The following is a 15,343-nucleotide window of genomic DNA, read 5'->3' as shown; positions in this document are numbered from 1 at the left end:
ATGGACAAGATTAAGTAGTGCCTCGTGCTATGCACAGAGGCCACTACTTCTACTGTGTAGAAGTAGTGCCCTCTGTGCTTATAGCCCGTGGCACTAAACTAGAAAATTCCAGGGAAATTTTGAAGTGCCACGGGACCCGGGGCCCGTCGTCCGTCGCCCGTCGTTCGTTGCCCGTCGCCCCTGACCTGGACGAGCAACCCACGTACCGTCATGCTGTCGAAAGCCTTCCTGCTGAAATTTCCGTTCGGAGAACCGATTGAGCTCGATTCAATGAGTGTGTCTGTATATCTGTCTCTTTGTATGTCTGTGTATATGTGTGAGTGCATCTGTATATCTGTCTCTGTGTATGTCTGTGTAAATGTGTGAGTGCGTCTGGATATTTGTCTCTGTGTGTGTCTGTGTACATGTGTGAGTGCGTTTGGATATCTGTCTCTGTGTGCGTCTGTATATCTGTCTGTGTCTACATCTCTATATCTCTGTGTGTGTCTTTGAGAAGAAATCATTCAAAGTGATGGCCATAGGCCACAGACAGAGTGAGATGAGACCAGCCTGACAATTGATCTGTGATTGCGTAGTAAGGGTAGAAGCTATCATAAAGCCTTTTGTCACAAACAGAGTTCAAAGTCTTCTGACCCGTTTAAACTTTGAACAGCGTTTCTGTGACAAAGTGTGACGAAACAGTGAGGCTCCAAAGTGGGGTGGGTTTGATCCACAGACCTGAGCTGAGAGAAATGCGGTCGTCACGGTATATGCAACCCGCGTACCGTCATGCTGTCGAAAGCCTTCCTGCTGAAATTTCCGTTCGGAGAACCGATTGAGCTCGATTCAATGAGTGTGTCTGTATATCTGTCTCTGTGTAAGTCTGTGTAAATGTGTGAGTGCATCTGTATATCTGTGTCTGTGTATGTCTGTGTAAATGTGTGACTGCATCTGTATATCTGTCTCTTTGTATGTCTGTGTAAATGTGTGAGTGCATCTGTCTATCTGACTGTGTGTATGTCTGTGTATATGTGTGAGTGCGTCCGGATATCTGTCTCTGTGTGCGTCTGTATATCTGTCTGTGTGTGCATCTCTATATCTCTGTGTCTGTCTTTGAGAAGAAATCATTCAAAGTGATGGCCATAGGCCACAGACAGAGTGAGATGAAACCAGCATGACAATTGATCTGTGATTGCGGAATAAGCGTAGGAGCTATCATAAAGCCTTTTGTCACAAACAGAGGTCAAAGTCTCGTGACCTTTTTAAACTTTGAACGGAGTTTCTGTGACAAAGCATGACGAAGCAGTGAGGCTCCAAAGTGGGGTGGTTTTGATCCACAGACCTGATCTGTATATCTGTCTCTGTGGATGTCTGTGTAAAGTGTGAGTGCATCTGTACATCTGTCTCTTTGTATGTCTGTGTAAATGTGTGAGTGCGTCTGTATATCTGTCTCTGTGTATGTCTGTGTACATGTGTGAGTGCGGCTGGATATCTATCTGTGTCTACATCTCTATATCTCTGTGTGTGTCTTTGAGAAGACATCATTCAAAGTGATGGCCATAGGCCACAGACAGAGTGAGATGAGACCAGCCTGACAATTGATCTGTGATTGCGTAGTAAGCGTAGGAGCTATCATAAAGCCTTTTCTCACAAACAGAGTTCAAAGTCTTCTGACCCGGTTAAACTTTGAACGGCGTTTCTGTGACAAAGTGTGACGAAGCAGTGAGGCTCCAAAGTGAAGTGGGTTTGATCCACAGACCTAAGCTGAGAGAGATGCGGTCGTCACGGTGATTTGAGAATTCGTTCGGGTCAGAGCTCAGACTCTCCCGAAAACGCTCCGAAAAGTGGCTTTTGACCACGTCCCGAACTACTTCGAATTGCGAGCAAACCGTAGCTCCGGTCCGAAAAGTGAAAACACCGTGAGAGACAGAAGAGTCTGGGGATTCTGCCAGTCTTATTTGAAAGGAAAACTCCTTAAAATGAGCGTGTAGGGACAGTGCAAAAACAGAGTGAAATTGTTTTTAGCGAAACCTTGATTTGCATTGCAGTCAATTGGGCCAAAACCAGGTGTTTCTGACGCTCTGAGCCCTCCAGTTTAAATTTGGTGAGGAGTAGAGTTGTAAAAATTTGATTTTCTGAATCCCAAGACCTGTGTCTACGTTTTGCCAAAAAATCTTTTGTCTCCCTTTCACGGTTTGGCCGTGAGATCGAGTTAAGCATGAAAATGTCGGTTACTTTTTCACAGTGCTCTCACTCTACTTAACGAGCGGTTACACTCTAACTTTGAGGAAAAAGTGATTCGGACTGCTCCTTTGAGAGCTCGTAGTTTGAAAAGTGGACTGTTTAGGAGAAAAAGGTTTGATTTTGTGGAAAGAGCACAAGATTTCCTCCGTTTTAAAGTTTGAATGATATTTTTAGGTGCACGTATGACTGAGCTACGCGACTGAGAGTATAGGTGAAATTTTGAGGCGATTTTTCGACGGCTCCCATGCATTCTCTATGGAAAATTTCGGCTGGTTTTTTGGGAATAACTTTGGGAAAAATCGGAATATCGACTACCCAGAACTTAGCACACTATTCCCGATCGAGCCGCACGTTTTGATATATATATTGTTGGGCTTCGTCCAGCGGTACGACCCGCATTAGATGCCGAAAAAGTGACGGAATAATAATAAGAATATTAATAAGTATGGAGAAGATTAAGTAGTGCCTCGTGCTATGCACAGAGGCCACTTACTTCTACTGTGTAGAAGTAGTGGCCCCTGTGCTTATAGCCCGTGGCACTAAATAATAATAAGTATGGAGAAGATTAAGTAGTGCCTCGTGCTATGCACAGAGGCCACTACTTCTGTAGAAGTAGTGTCCTCTGTGCTTATAGCCCGTGGCACTAAATTAAATCACTCAAATAAAGATAAACCCTTCAGGATGAACACAGTTAACCTCTTGACCAGTTTGTGTGTGTGTGTGTGTGTGTGTGAATAATAACACTAAAACGTAGGAGGTAACGTAGTTAATAATCTAGAAGTTGAAGTTGCTTGAAATTAAGAAGAAATGTTTTGTTTTTTCTTTGACGTTGAGCAACACGTTGTTGAAGCGGAGAGCAGTGATTGCACCAGGGAGCTGCGTTTACTCTCTCAGTTCTGATTGGTCAAAACCACCCACCTGCCAAACACTACGCTCTCTGATTGGTCCGATTCGTATACGCCCACCTCTCTTACGTGACTCAGCCACGCCTGGTCCTCTGTGCTCCCCGCTGACGCGCGCTTGTTGTCCCTTCCGCCGTCATGTCTCTCGGAAAAGCTGCCCGGAGTTTGGTGAAGCCGGCCCGGGGGCTCCTGCGGGCCCCGGCCCCGGCTCCCAGGCGGACTTACGCCGCCGGCGCTGAAGCAAGGGCGGTGCTGGAGAAGGAGCTGGAGGGTATCCGAGCCGCAGGGACGTGGAAGGGGGAGAGGATCATCACGTCTAAGCAGGGACCTCAGATCAACGTGGAAGGCAGTCGTGGCAGTGAGTGGTCCGGGTTTCTGCTAATAAATACTAGATCCGCATTTGTAGTCCTGCTGGGATCTTGTGCGCGTTGGATCTGACTGCAGTTTAGACTGAATGTCACTGGAGGACACAGGCTGGTTCACGGGCAGGGCGAGCCTGACACCTGAAGTCTGCATGAGCCGATTTAAACTCTGAGTTCACAACATTAGAATGAGGAAAGCGTCTGTTTTTGGCCCATAGCTGCAGACAAACTATCTGCTGTGTGCTGTTCTGCCATTCAGAGTGTGACTGAGTGAACCTGACTCAACAGTTCAGGCAGTGACATGGTCCTGTGTTCTGATTCTGTCCTTACCTCCACCTCCTGATTGTTGTGTTGTCACTTTTTTTTTTTTGGAGAGACAAACGGAGACAATGGAGACAATTATTCACACTCACATTCATTCCTACAGTCAATTTATGGTCACCAATTAAACTAAGCCTGCATGTCTTTGTGGGAGGAAACTGGAGGGAACACATGCAGGCAGTGGGACAACCTGCAAACTCCACACAAAAAGGCCCATGGCCAGGGAATCAAATCCAGAACCTTCTTGTTGTGAGGCAATGGTGCTAACCACTGCCCCACCATGTGAAGGCTTTGAGCTGCTCACAAAAGTTATTGTCATAATTCAATTGAAAATTGTTACTAAAACTGCTTTTGTATTTGGTTCCATGTTCTCTCTCTCTCTCTCTCTCTCTCTCTCTCTCTCTCTCTCTCTCTCTCTCTCTCTCTCTCTCTCTCTCTCTCTCTCTCTCTCTCTCAGGCATATTGAATTTCTGTGCCAACAACTACCTCGGACTGTCCAGTCATCCGGAGGTGGTGCAGGCAGGGATCGATGCTCTGAAGTCGTATGGTGCTGGATTGAGCTCCGTCAGGTTCATCTGTGGGACACAGGTGCGATGGATGACGCACTTAAACACATCATGACGACATGTAGCTCTGTAACAGCTACCGTCATCCAGATACTGAGCTCGCACTGTGATTTTTACAGGATCTGCACAAAAATCTGGAACAGAAACTTGCAGAGTTTCACGAGAGGGAAGACTGCATCCTGTATGCCAGTTGTTTTGACGCCAACGCCGGGCTTTTTGAGGTATGTCGCTCTTTACCCTGTGTCTCCAGCTGGCTGGGAGGGGACCAGAAAAATCTCTGACCATGCTCAGTAAGGCCTTAAATGAATCGTACACCAGGTTCTGTTGGGTCCCGATGATGCAGTGCTGTCCGATGAGCTAAACCACGCCTCCATCATCGATGGGATCCGTCTCTGTCGGGCAAAGAGGCTGCGCTACAAACACATGGACCTCAGTGACCTGGAGAGCAAGCTGAAAGAGTCACAGGTGTGTGGACAGTCACTCGCTGTCAAATCAGAACAGCGCTGTGCTTAAGCCTTGTTAGACAGCTTGTTGTAGGAAGGGCAACAACAGCTGACAGGACTTGGTGAACGTTACATTGTGTTTGGGTGAAGGCAACAGAAGAGCAAGTAAAGCAATAATGACAAATGCTCATCGCGCCCTTCGTGATTTGAGACATGCATTATTTCAGGGTTACTCAGGTTAGTCTCATCATCTTCATTTTAACGCCATGGTTTAATGAACCCAGGTGGTAAGAGTCACAGTGTTGATCAAACCTGTCTCTGTGTTGTGTCCCCCTCAGTCTTCTCGAATGCGCCTGGTAGTGACAGATGGTGTCTTCTCCATGGATGGAGATGTGGCTCCTCTACAAGGAATCTGTGACCTGGCTGAACAATACGGCGCCATGGTGTTTATAGATGAATGTCACGCCACTGGCTTCCTGGGGCCCCGTGGCAGGTGAGTGAGACTGAGTTATCCAAACAGCAAAGATTATAACTCGCTCACTCATCTTCGACCGCTTATCTGTTTCCGGGTCGCTGGGGTTGCTGGAGCCAATCCCAGCTCACTGTGGGTGAGGGTGGGGGTCACCCAGGACAGGTCCCCAGCCCATCACAGGGCCAACACACAGAGACAGACAGAGACCAACAACCACTCACACTCACACTCAGACCTACAGACAGTTTAGAGTCACCAGTTAACCCAAACATGTCTTCAGACGGAGGGAGGAAACCAGAGTTTCAACAGGCACGAACATGCAAACTCTGCACAGAAAGGCTCCAGGCTGGGAACCGAACTAACCACTATGCAGCCATTCTGCCTATGAAGGATCTCTTTGGATATAATTGCTGATGGTTTAGTTATACTAGAGCAGTAGAGGAACATGGGAATTCTAAACCTGTTCTTTTCCTCTGGTCAGACCTTTGGTCCTTTTTTTCTAAGACACTCAGTTGTACATTTGACTCCTATTTGATAGCCTTTTTTGATGTATTTTAACTGTTAGGTTGAATCAACCAGTATTTGGCCTCTTTAGGAAATTGCACTGAATACCATAACATTACAAATTCAATATCTATAAATGTATGGAAGTAAAATAATTTATTCATGGAATATTTTTTTCCCTCATACTATAATATTTACTAAATAGGAGGCACAAAACATTCAACCATTTATATTGAAGGTGGTTATTATACCATGCTGTCTCAGCCTGTTGCCAAAGTCAGGAAAGGTAGGTTGCAGCTTTTAACACAGGGCCTTAAATAAAGTCAAATGCTATATCCAACCAATATTTATACTGTGATTTGCAGAGGAACCGACGAGCTCCTGGGAGTAATGGACAGAGTTCACATCGTAAACTCAACTCTAGGGAAAGCACTGGGAGGAGCAGCTGGTAAGTTCACAGCACTGGATATATTACATGCGTTAGCATCCACTTCTGTTGTAATTCTGTTTTTGGTCTCCACCAACTCCTGAGAAAATCTTCTTTGTCTGTAGTTTGATAGATGTTGGACTTTGTTCACCAGCTGCTCGCTATGATGAGTCATGCTTTAACTCAGAGCTGTTATGGTTCCGATTTTCTGTGTCCTGATGTTTTTTCAGGGGGCTACACTGTTGGCCCCAAGCCTCTAATCGACCTGCTGAGGCAGCGTTCACGGCCGTATCTGTTTTCGAACTCCCTCCCCCCTCCTGTGGTGAGCTGTGCCACCCGAGCTGTGGAGCTGCTACTCGCTTCCAATGAGATTGCACAAAGCATGACGGCCAAAACCATGAGGTGTGTTTGTTTGAAAGGGGGGGAGGTGGTGATGGCTGGCTATCTGCTTTTGAGGTTTTCTGTTAGTCAGAGACGCCCACTTGTAGCTTATCACTGTCACCAGTGCCAACTAGCAAGAGTTGATGTTTTTCTTTTTTGTTTTGTTTTGTTGTTGTTGTTGGTTTTTTTTTTTTTTTGTTTTTTTTTTTGTTTTTTTCCATCATAAATTTGGCTTCATATTTCTTAAGTCAGTGTATTTGTTCACAATTATTCAAAAACTGAGAAATAAGTTGTGGTCAAGTCTAAAACCCAACAACATAATCAGCCTTCTGTCAAAGAACATACCCTATAATATTAATATACATGTACAATGTGTTTTTTTCAGGGAAATGAACAGGTAATCACCCAAAAGGAGAAACTGTAGAAACCCTATCACTTGTTCTTCAAGAGTAACCACATCAGCTAATATTTGTATTGGCAGCAGAATCGTTCTAAATTGGAACAGGGAATAAATGCATTTCCTTTCATTTAACCTTGGTTTGTGACTCCCTAATACGGCACTCTACCCGCTGCACAAGGAAGCACACCAAGCCAGTTCACAATTCTTTTTGATTGCTTCCCTTTAAAAGATATTTTCAAAAGGCTTGTTGATACGTTCACCTGCAAACCCAGGCAGCTGTTTAATTACATCAACATTCACTTTAATGCTGTCCTTGCATTGACATTTCAACACACATTTTTTAGGCATTTAAAAGTAATTGCCAGCACATAAAAAAATGTTTGCATGAATGCAGCTGAACATGTTGACATTAAAAAAAAGGTTCCTCCTTTTTATTTATTGTTGTGACGGTGACAGTGTCCTTGTATCACTGAAGGAAATATTTCATACAATATCAGGGTTGAATTATATCTAGATGGCTGTGATGTGTTTGCAGCGTTCAAACGCTGACTGACTGTACCATTTTCTTTAATTCAGGTTCAGGAACAATATGACCCAGGCTGGTTTCACCATTGCAGGCTCAGCTCATCCCATCTGCCCCGTGATGCTGGGCGACGCACGGCTGGCCTCTTTGATGGCCGACGACATGTTGAAGCTGGGTGAGACTGCAGTGAATACCTGACCCAATTCTCTTTTACCTACATTGTAAACCAATCCCCTTGCTGGTGGAAAAAGCTGGGAGAGGCGAACTCGTCCCTCTGTTGATCACACCTGTGCATTACAGCTAAACTGCTGCAGCAGCTCACACACACACACACGTGTGTGCTCACATCACCAGAAATGCTGATCTGCCCCGCATAATCGTCATCCATAATATTTATGTCATTGATGAGCCAGCTTGCAATTTTTCTTTACTTTGTACAGAAAGAAAGCAAGAGAGAGACCTAGTTATTTAAAACTTAGCCACATTTTGTGTTGAATATCTGATTGTTTTGCCCATTGAAAAAGTAAAGAAAATGGGTCTGGTTACCATAGTTCTTAGAAAGAAAATCACAATCAGTGTGTCAGACTTTTAAAAAAAGATTCCATCAGATGTCTCATATCCACCGCTTCCTTCTATAATTCCTGTGTCCTGATGAACCACACTCTTAACACGTCTCTTACCTCCACAGGAGTGTACGTGATTGGATTCTCCTACCCAGTCGTACCAAAGGGCAAAGCCAGAATCCGTGTTCAGATTTCAGCAGCACACACAGACGAAGACATCGACCACTGTGTGGATGCTTTCATCCAGACAGGCAGGAGACATGGTGTCGTCTCCTGAACAGGAACAAAGAATCAGCAGAGTAATTAAAGAACCCGGAACTGCATTTCCTTGCAGATTGTGTTACTTGTTACTAAATACCTATGAATGATTTTCATAGATGTATCAGTTCCATTTATAGGTCAAAGGAAATTATTTTTGTGTCTGCTTGGCTGAATAAAACACTTTTGCTAATATGTAAGTGTGTATTTTTAAAAAGGCTGTGTGTTTTTAACGCTAATTTCATGAGAGAAACATTGCACCAAGTCTTTGTACCAGTAAAAAGCCAGACTTTCTTCATCACATATTGATCCAGTTGACAGATGTTGGTTTCAATAAATGCGGATTTAAAAAAAAAAAAAAAAAAGGGTTTTTTGTTTGTGCTAAATTGATTGAAAAATGTTTTAAGGGTTTATCAAAAATGTTCCATTTTCTCATGGCAACAGTTATAAAGTTGGGCAGTTTGGGTTTGGATGATTTTTAAACATCAAGAAATGATGCTATGTTCAGCGGAAGTAATGGAGCCTATTGGTTAGCTTTTGAAATGAACCATATATGCTGGCATTATATATGCCAATTAACTCAAAATTATGGCTTTTTGAGAAAGAGTGTGGGTATGTTCACAATACTTCTGAGTGATTTTTTTTTTTTTTTGATTGGGGCCTGTAGTTTCATAACGGAGCTTTGTGTTACAGTTTTAACAAAAGCATGAAGCCCTTTAAAATAGATGTGTTTTAGCAGAACAGCAATTAATTATATGGATTAATAGTGCTTGAAATGCAGATAACCTCTAGCTCTATATATTATATGTAGATACGGTAAAGATGATGTGTAACTATAGTTATTGATCATGTAAAGGGTATACAGTATATACAGTATAGATCACGTGTAGCTTTTTGTGGGTCTGTGTAGAAATGAATTTTCTCTTTATGTGTCTCACTCAGTTCTCTTCCTCTCCTCCCCCGTTGTCCTTTTCGCGCCATCACTGTCGACGCGCCCCTCCTTTCCCCGATGACGCAACACCACATAACCACATCATCCAATAGGAACAGACGTCTTCAGAGTTCAGCCAATTAGAGGACAGGAAAGGGGCGTGGCGAGAAGCGGCCCGCGGGAAACTGACAAGAAGGAGTTGAGATTTTGCCGCGAAGCAGCTTCTCCGAGCAGCTTTGTCTTCGGCGGATCATAGCCTGTCTCTGACTAAGCCAGACCCAGACCCAGACCCAGACCTAAATTTAAACTTAAACTCTTGCTCTGTTGACCGACCTGCTGCAGTATGTCTGGCTTTGACGACCCGGGAGTTTACTACAGTGACAGCTTCGGAGGGGGAGAGGGCCCCGGCCTGGATGATGGAGGACAGAAGAGGATCCACATCAAGAAACGGTTCCGTGAGTTCCTCAGGCAGTTCCGAGTCGGGACCGACAGAACCGGCTTCACATATAAATACAGGTGAGCCAAACCTGCAGTCAGCACCAATGGTGCTGTTAAAGTAGAGACATAGAAAGGATCATAGCTGGGGGGTGAAAATTAAAACTGCCTAAAAAAAAAAATTAACGACCGTCTGTGAAATAGATAATTGTTTAAAAGGGACATTTCACACATTTTAAGTTTTGATACTTCGCAGCCTTTGTTGCCAGCTCCATGTGCATCCGGAGGAGTTCGCTAAAGTCTCCGCCTGATGATGTCATCTTCAAACTTTGAAGTCTCTGCTCGAATTTGGCATTGAAAAGTTCAAGTGTCTTGGTTTGAAACAAATGGAGGGTCTAAGAAAATGTGCTATTGAGTTGCATTGTGGGTGACGTAGGCAGCACTGATCCAAAATAGTTCATAGCTAACCCTGTGTTAGCATTAGCAATTTGCTTTCATTAGCAGCAGACTTGTTGTATAACATGGCATCAATCTCTTTTTTTTCAATCAGAGATGAGCTGAAGAGACACTACACCCTGGGGGAGTACTGGGTGGAGGTCGAGATAGAGGACCTCGCCAGCTTTGACGAGGATCTGTCAGACTGTCTCTACAAGCTGCCGACAGAGAACCTGGCGCTGGTAGGTCTGCTGCCGAAACACACGCTGCCTCCTTGTTGGAATGCTTCGTCCTGAAGTCTCTGTGTTGAAGTTGATCGCTCCACTCTAATATTGCCATAATTTATAGCTGGAGGAAGCTGCAAAGGAGGTGGCGGATGAAGTGACTCGTCCCCGACCAGTAGGGGAGGAGACAGTGCAGGACATCCAGGTCATGCTGAAGAGCGATGCCCATCACGCCTCTATTCGCAACCTCAAGGTACACACAGACCTCTTTGTGTCTTAATGTTTGGGATCACAAAGAGTTTGGTCCAATTTTTTTTTTTTTTTTTTTTTGTCATTTCTCCCTCTACAGTCTGAGCAGGTGTCCCGTCTGGTGAAGGTGCATGGCATCATCATCTCAGCCACAGCTGTGAAGGCCAAGGCCACGAAGGTGTGTCTGCAGTGTCGTGGCTGCCGCAATGTCATTAGTAACGTTCCCATTCCTCCAGGCCTGCAGGGTTACGCTCTGCCACGCAAGTGCAACACGTGAGTGTGACTGTCAGGAAACCAGAATAACTGATCACAGTGTTTTATGTGGGATTGAACTCCAACATGCTCTGTTTCCATAGTGAAAGCACGGGCAGGATGAAGTGTCCTGTTGACCCCTACTTCATCATCCCAGACCGCTGCGTTTGTGTTGACTTCCAGACGCTCCGCCTGCAAGAATCTCCAGATGCTGTACCGCATGGAGAGATGCCACGTCACATGCAGCTCTACTGCGACAGGTGAGCACATTCTCATTGTAACATTTAGTCACAGATGCTCCCAATGAGGGAGAGATGTGACCGATTGATCAACTGTTTTTATGTTCTTCGTTCCTCTTGCTCAGGTATCTGTGTGACCGCGTGGTCCCAGGCAACAGGGTGACAATCATGGGCATCTACTCCATCAAGAAAATGGCTGCAGCAAAGGCCAAAGGCAAAGAGAAGGGCATTGGTGTGGGTATCCGTGCATCATATCTGCGAGTGGTGGGCATCCAGGTGGACACAGAGGGAGCAGGTGAGCATAAATGTTTGCATTAAGACCTTTGTATATGTGTCAATAGGCTCAAATGTTAATGTTTTTTTTTTTTCTCCCCCCCGCCTCTTGTAGGACGTGGTGCTACAGGATCTGTGTCTCCACAGGAAGAGGAGGAACTGAGAACGTTGGCTGCTTTGCCCAACGTCTACGACTCTCTGGCGCACTCCGTTGCTCCCTCTATCTATGGTAGCAACGATCTGAAAAAGGCCATCACCTGTCTGTTGTTTGGAGGTTCAAGGAAAAGGTGAGGCTACCAACCACTGGACAGAGCGCAGCCTCCAATATTTCATCTCCATCAGGTTTAAAAATCGTTCTTGTTTCCTGTCCTTTAGGCTGCCTGATGGTCTGACTCGCAGGGGCGATGTCAACCTGCTCATGCTGGGAGATCCCGGAACAGCCAAGTCTCAGCTGCTCAAGTTTGTGGAGAGATGCTCACCCATTGGGGTAATTAAGACTCCTCTACTGACCCTTTCAGACCTTACATACCTTCTAAAAAAATTATAATGAATTATGAAAGCAGTAGATTGTCGCATTAAATAGAAATTGAGAATAATCCTCAAATTTTGTAAGTTCAGTTGAACTTTTTTTATTTTGGTTTATGTTCAGCATTAAAGTAAAGGGTATTTCTATAAAGGTCCCAGATGGTTTTTATTTGATTTATTGGACTTTAGTGGCAGATGAATCCTATTTTAAATAGTTTTTTGGGAAAATGAATGCCCTTATCAGATAGGACATTGTGGAGAGACAAGAAATGACATGAATCCAATGAAATGAAAGAATCCAACCTAGCTTGGAGTTGAACCTGGAGCTAATCCACTGCTGTTCGTCGTCTGGCATGTGCCTGGCGTAGCAGAATGATGATTGGTTGGTTTCCCCCAGGTAGTTGCTGTGATATGCTCCAGTGTTGCTCCTTTCACTCCAGTCATTAGCCATTATCTTTGCTCTGATCTAAGGGTCAGATCCACATACTGTGCATCTATGTCTCCTGTGGTCTTAAAGAGAAGCCTGACGTCTCATCAGGTCTTAATGGGTTAAAAAAATGTTTTATTTGTTGGCTCTTTGTTCATATCTGAGTCTGACTTCATCATAAATCAGGCTCATGGTGAAATTAGATTTAACCCACTGTATGTCTATCTTCAGGTTTATACCTCAGGTAAGGGCAGCAGTGCAGCTGGTTTGACTGCCTCAGTGCTGAGAGACCCCAACACTCGAGGATTCATCATGGAAGGTGGAGCCATGGTGCTGGCTGATGGTGGAGTGGTGTGCATTGATGAGTTTGACAAGGTGAGAATATTATGAGTGGTGAAGTGAATTTTTATTTATTTTTTTTGGTTTAAATGTGAACATGGGCATCAGGATAGTGAACAAACCTGACTCTCTTCTCCAGATGAGAGAGGATGACAGAGTGGCCATCCATGAGGCAATGGAGCAACAAACCATCTCCATCGCTAAGGTATCACCAAGTTATGTATTTAAAAAAAAAAAAAAAAACCTAATACTGTAAGGCACTAACCAACCTCTGGTTTCCTCCCAGGCTGGTATCACCACCACCCTGAACTCCCGCTGCTCAGTGCTTGCCGCTGCCAACTCCGTATATGGTCGCTGGGACGACACCAAGGGCGAGGACAACATCGACTTCATGCCCACCATCTTGTCCCGTTTTGACATGATCTTCATCATTAAAGACCAGCATGACCAGCAGAGAGATATGGTGAGTAGGCTGCAAGTTTAAACCTAATGGTCAACAGAAATGTGATTATTGTGTCTAATATTCATGCTGTTTGTAGACTCTGGCTCGTCACGTAATGAATGTCCACCTCAGTGCTCAGACGCAGACTGAGGGTGTCGAGGGCGAGATCCCACTGGCCACTTTTAAGAAATACATTGCCTACTCCAGAGCGTAAGTGCATCTGTGTTCGTCATACTGGCAACACAAACCAATGTGTTTCAGAAGAGACACTCGTAATCGAATGACTTCTCGGTTTTATAATTTGGTTTGAATGTTTGCTCACAGGAAGTGCGGTCCACGTCTCTCTGCGGCGGCAGCCGAAAAGCTGAAGAACAGATACGTGGTGATGAGAAGCGGCGCGAGGGATCATGAACGAGAGAGTGACAAGAGACCCTCCATCCCCATCACTGTCAGGTATGTTTACATGGAAGCTTTAATGTCTGCACGTCAGTGAAGGACATGTCCCCCACCAGGTGCTGTCTAGTATAAACCTGTGTTGTGTTATGTTTGTGGTCTTTCAGGCAGCTGGAAGCAGTTGTGCGTATCGCGGAGTCCCTGGCTAAAATGAAGCTGCAGGCTGTGGCTGGAGAGGAAGAGGTTGATGAAGCTCTGAGGCTCTTCCAGGTTTCCACACTGGACGCTGCGCTGTCTGGTAGCCTTTCAGGTAGACCAAGGCCTTCAGTTTTATCATTTTATATGAACACACACCTCCAATATCTGACTTTGTCAAACCACATAAATTATCAGTCTCATCTGTCTAGTTCATTAAGATATGGCAAATAAAAATTTCCAGGTTGTTATGGTTGGAGTGAGTGTGAGGAAAGTAGTTGGCCAATTAGCTGGGTTAGTGTTTAAATGGTTACCTAAGATTAATAGGTAAACAATGAAATTATCTAATGGTCTTGAATAAAACACTCAAGGACAGTGTGTTTTGTGGTATTGATTTTAAGAAGGTAAACCCAGACCGTGGAATGTATTGCATTGTTACTCATATAATGGTATTAAATAACATATAAAGAACACACTTGTTCCAAAGAGTCAGTGTCCTGATGTAGTTGGTTCTTCTGCTGGCAGGGATAAGAACATGTTTTTAAAGCTGGTGCAGTCAGTTCACACTCTTAACGTCTCTCTAATATCACATCTTTTGGCAGGAGTGGAGGGCTTCACCTCTCAGGAGGACCAGGAAATGATCTCGCGCATCGAGAAGCAGCTGAAGAAACGCTTTGCCATTGGCTCCCAGGTGTCAGAGCACAGTATCGTCCAAGACTTTACCAAACAGGTCAGTGTGTAAAAAGACAACGTGTAGTGAATAAACGCAGTTTGAGCTGGTCCGATTTTTTTTTTAGAATTTTGGTAAATACCGGGACATAATGTCTTCCTGGAGTCCAAATGTAGTTAATTTGAGTGTTCTAAGGTCTCTTAATCTTTACTGAGAGTAATGTATCACGCTGACACTGTGAATGAGAAGCTCTAGTAGATGAATAACCATGAAGAGCAGCGGCTGGAATAGGAGAAAGGTGTGTATTTTGTTTGACTAGGACATGCATTTTATTTGACACAATATGGCTATTGCCTTCCAGTCATGTAGCAGAGAAGCAAATAAAAAAGAAACGACCCAAAACGAGGTCACACAAATGTAGCCCAATACTGCACAAATAAAAAGCTCCACTCAGTAGAAAAGTACAATAACAACCTGCTTGGGGCAAATAAAACCTTGAGTCCTGACATTCATTAACAAAGAATAAGTACTTTTTTTTGGGTGGGCGGGCAAGTTAAGACAACTTTATTCTGCCCCGAGTCATGTGAATAGCCTTCATCTTCTCCTGTTTGTCCCATTCACAGAAATATCCAGAACACGCCATCTACAAAGTCCTGCACCTGATGCTGAGGAGGGGGGAGCTCCAGCACCGCATGCAGAGGAAAGTGCTCTACAGGGTCAAGTAGAGCAAAATGCTGCTGGAACTCGTATTTATGCTTTTGTTGATGTAAATAGTCTTTCTCTGCCAATTTATGCTCCTCTGTATTGACCAATAATACATTGACAAACCTGTAATTGTTTCTGTTGGTTCTGGATTTATGTATCAGAATGAAAAGTTGTTTTTGTTATAGTACTCTTTAGCTGTTCATGTTTTGTGTCGATTATAAAAGTGTTAACATACTGTGTAAAAATAAAAAAAAAAAGAATTAA

At 44.3% G+C, this 15,343-nt stretch overlaps 2 protein-coding genes across 2 annotated transcripts; both read left to right on the top strand.

Annotated features, from left to right (window-relative positions):
- The first annotated feature begins 3,235 nt into the window (after positions 1-3,235).
- On the top strand, positions 3,236-8,540 carry gcat (glycine C-acetyltransferase). Its single transcript, XM_029509040.1, has 9 exons — positions 3,236-3,483; positions 4,266-4,396; positions 4,494-4,595; positions 4,693-4,839; positions 5,156-5,310; positions 6,159-6,241; positions 6,451-6,622; positions 7,578-7,699; positions 8,213-8,540. Exons 1-9 carry the CDS (start codon positions 3,264-3,266, stop codon positions 8,362-8,364), a joined length of 1,284 nt encoding a protein of 427 aa, XP_029364900.1. The 5' UTR covers positions 3,236-3,263; the 3' UTR covers positions 8,365-8,540.
- Positions 8,541-9,486: 946 nt separating this feature from the next.
- mcm5 (minichromosome maintenance complex component 5) lies at positions 9,487-15,338 on the top strand. The gene is made up of 16 exons (XM_029509024.1): positions 9,487-9,792; positions 10,262-10,388; positions 10,495-10,623; positions 10,720-10,892; positions 10,976-11,131; positions 11,236-11,405; positions 11,499-11,670; positions 11,759-11,870; positions 12,567-12,710; positions 12,814-12,879; positions 12,961-13,137; positions 13,214-13,326; positions 13,441-13,569; positions 13,677-13,819; positions 14,307-14,434; positions 14,998-15,338. The coding sequence occupies exons 1-16, from the start codon at positions 9,620-9,622 to the stop codon at positions 15,097-15,099; spliced, it is 2,214 nt and encodes a 737-aa protein (XP_029364884.1). The 5' UTR covers positions 9,487-9,619; the 3' UTR covers positions 15,100-15,338.
- Positions 15,339-15,343: the final 5 nt, after the last annotated feature.

The sequence above is a fragment of the Echeneis naucrates genome, chromosome 8 (assembly GCF_900963305.1).
Source record: "Echeneis naucrates chromosome 8, fEcheNa1.1, whole genome shotgun sequence".
Lineage (NCBI taxonomy): Eukaryota > Metazoa > Chordata > Actinopteri > Carangiformes > Echeneidae > Echeneis > Echeneis naucrates.
Note: the sequence above shows the minus strand (reverse complement) of the source record. Positions and strands in the feature narration are given on the sequence as shown.